Source organism: Pterocles gutturalis, unplaced genomic scaffold, assembly GCF_000699245.1.
Source record: "Pterocles gutturalis isolate BGI_N339 unplaced genomic scaffold, ASM69924v1 scaffold22047, whole genome shotgun sequence".
Taxonomy (NCBI): Eukaryota; Metazoa; Chordata; class Aves; order Pterocliformes; family Pteroclidae; genus Pterocles; species Pterocles gutturalis.
The window spans coordinates 1-4653 of record NW_010113347.1 but is presented as its reverse complement, the minus strand read 5'-3'; the positions used below and the strand labels follow the sequence as shown (position 1 = coordinate 4653).

Genomic DNA, 4653 nt, shown 5'->3' with positions numbered 1-4653 from the left:
CTGAAACCAAACACAAAGAACTTTAGTCCATCAAACGTTTGTACCATGTGAAGACATAATGGGCAGCTGGATCTTCGCTCTCGGAACAAAGGCTGGCTGCCAGGCTCAGGAGCCCCTTCCCAAACCTGGAGCTGGAGCTGCAAATGCCAGGGCTAGGCCAAAACAAAAGCCGGTAAGGCTGAGCTGAACTGGATCTGATAGTGGTCAGGGCAGCTCAGAGGGGGGCAGTGGGCACCTGCAGAATGAAAAGGGGGGTGAAGACGGGCCTCACCCGCAGGGAAACACGAGAGGGGCAGGAACCCCTGTGCCCGCTGTGGAGAGGGGAGCTGCAGGAGCTCTGTGCTGAGAAACACAGCCCACGAGGGCAGGGAGGGGGGATCCCGGGTCCCAGGCACCGGGACCCCGCACGGGGCTCTGCCAGAGCGGGGCAGAGCACGAAACACAGCGGCCCAGCCGGGCGTTAACATGTGGAACAGCTGCACAGCCAGAGGAGTTAAGCTGGCAGACAGATTTTGCATGTTAACACCCTCTACCTCTATTGTCTTTAATATTAGTGTTTGCACTAACGTTTTAAACACGGGTCTCTAGCTGAGCTGGCTGTGAGAAAGCTACATTGCATACTTTTTGTTTAGGACTCTCAAACTAGGTACGATCACTTTTTAACCTCTCTCTGTTTTAGCTTTCCTGTCATCCCCAGTTCTCACAGGGTCTCCCTTCCAAAGAGAACTGAAATCTGTGGTGTCCAAATCAGGCACCAAACACATGCTCTTCATCCTGAATCCACATCTACGGATTTGACAAGCCTCATTTCACTCCCTTATGACATCTAAAACAATGAAAGAGACAAAGCTTTTGCCCTTCAGAGAGACAATTCATGTGATATGCCAACTCAGACACATGATGTTTACGAGATGCCGAGGAAGATAATACAATTGCTGTAAAGAATCAACTGAAGCATAAGCATGAAATACCCTTTTGAAAGCAGAAGTTCTATTTCTAAACACAGGTTCAAGGAACACTATTTAGATTAAAAAATACAGAACCTAACCAGCCACGAAAAACATCCTTATCAGAGACAAGTCACCCAGCAGTGTGCGGACGGGGACAGAACGGTCCGCCAGCTCCCTCCACGCCCAGAGGGCAAAATCTTCTATGCCGGATGAGAACCGAGGCGCCCGGGGACGGTCAGGACCACGGCAGGGCAATTTGGGACGGTGAGGGGACGCTGTGACAGAGTCACCATCCCCTTCCCCAAGCAGCCGTGGCTGCGCATGGGGACGAACAGTGGGATGGCCACAGCCCGGGGCAGAGGCTTCCCTGCCGTGAGCACAACGGCGATACTCGGGATACGATCACTGCATTTCCAGGAGGAAAGCGTGTTCCTCCCCCAGACCCCTTTCCTTAGGGAGCTGAGGGAGAAAGACCAGGTTTTGGACAATGTCCCCTCTTTTTCCCCTCACGTCCCCAGTAATCAGCATTACGCCCTCCCTGACTGGAGTTTGTACCTCTGGGACAGCAGTTGATGAGTTATCTAGGTTCCAGTGCATTTTGCTTTTATTTCTGTGTATTTGTATTCATGTACATCTGCATTTTATTGCTGTTCCCAGGTGAAAGCCCATCTGGCAGCTCACAAGCTGACTCATGCAACAGGAAACATATTTATGGAGCAATCTTTTAATGACTGTCCCTATAATCCTGGCAGCACAGCGACACTGGCCACCAGCACTGCTCCCAGCGACGCATTCTCCTTTTCCATCTGGCCAAGCCCTGTGCCGGTCTCCCGGTGCCGACGGGCTGAGCTGCTCGGCCAGGCACCTGCGGGCACCCCCCTCTGCTGCTGCCCAGGTCTCCCTCGGTGGCCTCCCGCCAAGCCCAAAGCAGGGATGGGGACACGCATTGCTCCAGCTATCATGTCCCCACCACGCTTCATCCCATCCTGAGCTCCAGTACAACCCTCCCCTGCCCCAGAGCAGCAGCGTTCCCTCCCTGCCGCCAAACCACCTGGCAGCGTCCCAGAGACATCCCAAACCCAAACCTCTGCCAGCAGCCAACCTCCCCGTGCCTGACTGCAGAGCAGGGAGGTGAAAGGACAGCCCGATGCCTGGCCAGGGCGCTGCAGGGGACTGGGGGCGCGCCGCTGCTGCAGACCTGACGCACCTTTGCGTAACCAAGACGTCCGGGTGTTTGCAACCCTGGCACGGGAGCTGGCGGCTACACCCAGAGCCGTGGTCTCTGCACTGGTGGACTTTGCAGCCCCAGACAACAGCTAGGAAAAGCTCTTACCATCTTCGTTCTCGTCCAAGGGTGGGGACTTGCTGGAGGTGTTTGCTCCCATGGCGCGTTCAGCCCCGGCTCCACTCTCACCACGTCTCACAGTGACACCTCCAGGACGGTGTCACCTGTGGGTCACTCCCGGCAGACCTGGGCAACGTTCTGCTGGAGCACCTGGAGAAGGCAGGAGGCAAAAATTCATCATCATTCAGGATTAAGAAGTGTTTTCCAATTTGCCAATTTCTCACTGGAAGTTCACTGCTCTGAAGACAAAAACGAGTATCAGGGAAAAAGCACATTATGCTAGAGAAACGCAGTAACATCATAACCAGGTAACCTAGGCCAGCACTGCTGCCCACCAAGGGAAGTGCAGAAACAGACTAACAAACCAAATCATAGAATTGTAGAATCATAGCTTGTATCATTATGTTGGCTCATATTTGCGGTATCATCCGACATACTATATTTTGTAGCTTCAATTGTGTTATGAACAATTTAGAGACGATAAAGCATGATTAACTGTAGTGAGGTCAATACACAAATAGACATAGTGACTTGGCTAGATAGAATCAGAAAGGTGCTTTTGACTATTAAGGTCATGGGGAAATGTAAAAGCTATATAAGAAGAAATTTGAAGTGTCAAGCTTATGATTTAAGCTGTTACAGAAATCTTTCATTTGGGACAAAATCATACCTTTTTTAAAAAATGAAAAGATTTCACGGAAAATCAAGGTGTAGCTACCATTCAGTTTCTTAAAAATTTTTTTTTGTTATGAACTACGAACAAAAAAAAATCTTTTGATTGATGGTGCGGTGCTGGCTGCAGTGGCTGGTTTCCCCTCACACTGTGGAAGGACAGGTCTGTGCATTGGCAGACAACACAGGTTTTAATTTTCCAATTCTCCCCCAAACACATACGTGTATACTGGAGCACACGAGGCGCTGTCTCTCCAGGGCATTTTACAAACTCAGCTGCTGTGGTTCACGTAGATCTCACTGTTCCCAGCAAAGAGCAGGGAGTCTGCACTTCTCAAAAGGCCAAAAAAACCCCCAGTCCAAACTATTAAAAACCCTAAAATCTTGATTTCTCATCTGAGAGAAATGAAACAAGATCCAGCAATAAAACAAATGAAGCAGCAAATGTTTATGATCCCTATCAGTGTCTCTGAAGGGAACAGACCAAGCCTTCAATCTGAAACCAAGCCACACCAGCACCTCTTTTCAAGCCCCAAAACTTACTGTTCAGAGGAAAGATACACCTTCAGATGCAACAGCCATAAATCAGGTTGACATATGGATGCTTCTGCACCACAGTGTTCTTACTGGTGGCATCCAAGGTCAGCTGCTCCAGGAAATTTTCTTGAATAGGAGTCTGTAGCTTAATTTATTTTTGACAATACGTCAATACATAAAAGCTGTGAGGAAGGCACAGGTATCCCCTGAAGCTAAGCTAGTCTAAGCAATAATTACTAGGATTTGTATCTTTATAAATTGTTCCCAGGGTACAGTAATGACACATCTTTTCCTGCTTCACACTGCAAAGTCACAACATGATTAAAATCATTTCTTCCCTCATGCCAAGACAACTAGTGCTCCCACATTAGCTTCGTGCTCAGTCGGACCACTCGTCGTTCCACGAGCAGCGTGGCCCCAGTGCCCCTTGTCAGTGGCCCCAGGGTCTCGTCCGTCTGCCTGACAGCCACAGCAGAAATTGTACAGCCATGAGAAAGCAGCTGCTTGGGAATGCCCAGGCTTCTGCCTCCGGAGCCCGGCAGCACACCTCCACATTGCCAAGCGTGTTTCACCCTCAACAGATAAATGTAAAACCAAAGCACAGCAGAGGAACAGTGACCACTTGGGAGCCATCGCCAGGGTTTCACACTCACGCTGCTGGCAGGCTGTGCTCTCCAGTGAGGAAAAGAGCTCAGGAGGATGAAGGAGAGGGTTGGACGTTTACACAAAAGGCAAGTGGCTAGCTGCATTGTCGGAGTTATCACTGATGGGTGACTACCAAGCTCCTCAGAAGAGGAACACTCACTCAGCGGGGTTCACAAATAATTCATCTTACCTTCATGGTTTAAGTGCTCAGGGCGGCTGTGTGGCTGCTGCTCCGCTGAACCTGGGCAGGGATACAGCGACACACGACCTTATCCCATCGCTTTTGTCCTGGAGAAACTGAAGATGATTCCGAACTCCTCCGCAGCCACGGCTCCGTTCGGGAGGGGCGAGGGCAGGTACCGTCCGTGTCACCTTCGGTCCCCCCCGGGCACGTACCCCCTCCCAGCCGCGGGGGAAGCAGAATCCGCCCAGGGTGATGCAGATCCCGCTCTGGAGCACGACCGAGGAACGCACCTCCCGCGGGGACCGGAGCGGGGCGGGGCG

The 4653-nt window shown here is 51.2% G+C and overlaps 1 protein-coding gene across 1 annotated transcript in view; it reads right to left on the bottom strand.

Annotated features, from left to right (window-relative positions):
* Positions 1-2335, bottom strand: part of STK32A (serine/threonine kinase 32A) — a gene marked incomplete at its 3' end in the record, with an annotated part of 15516 nt that extends 13181 nt beyond the window's left edge. Inside the window, exon 1 of the mRNA XM_010074462.1 lies at positions 2284-2335. Coding sequence (XP_010072764.1) covers positions 2284-2335 — 52 coding nt within the window. The remainder of the gene's footprint in view (positions 1-2283) is intronic.
* Between the last annotated feature and the right edge of the window lie 2318 nt (positions 2336-4653).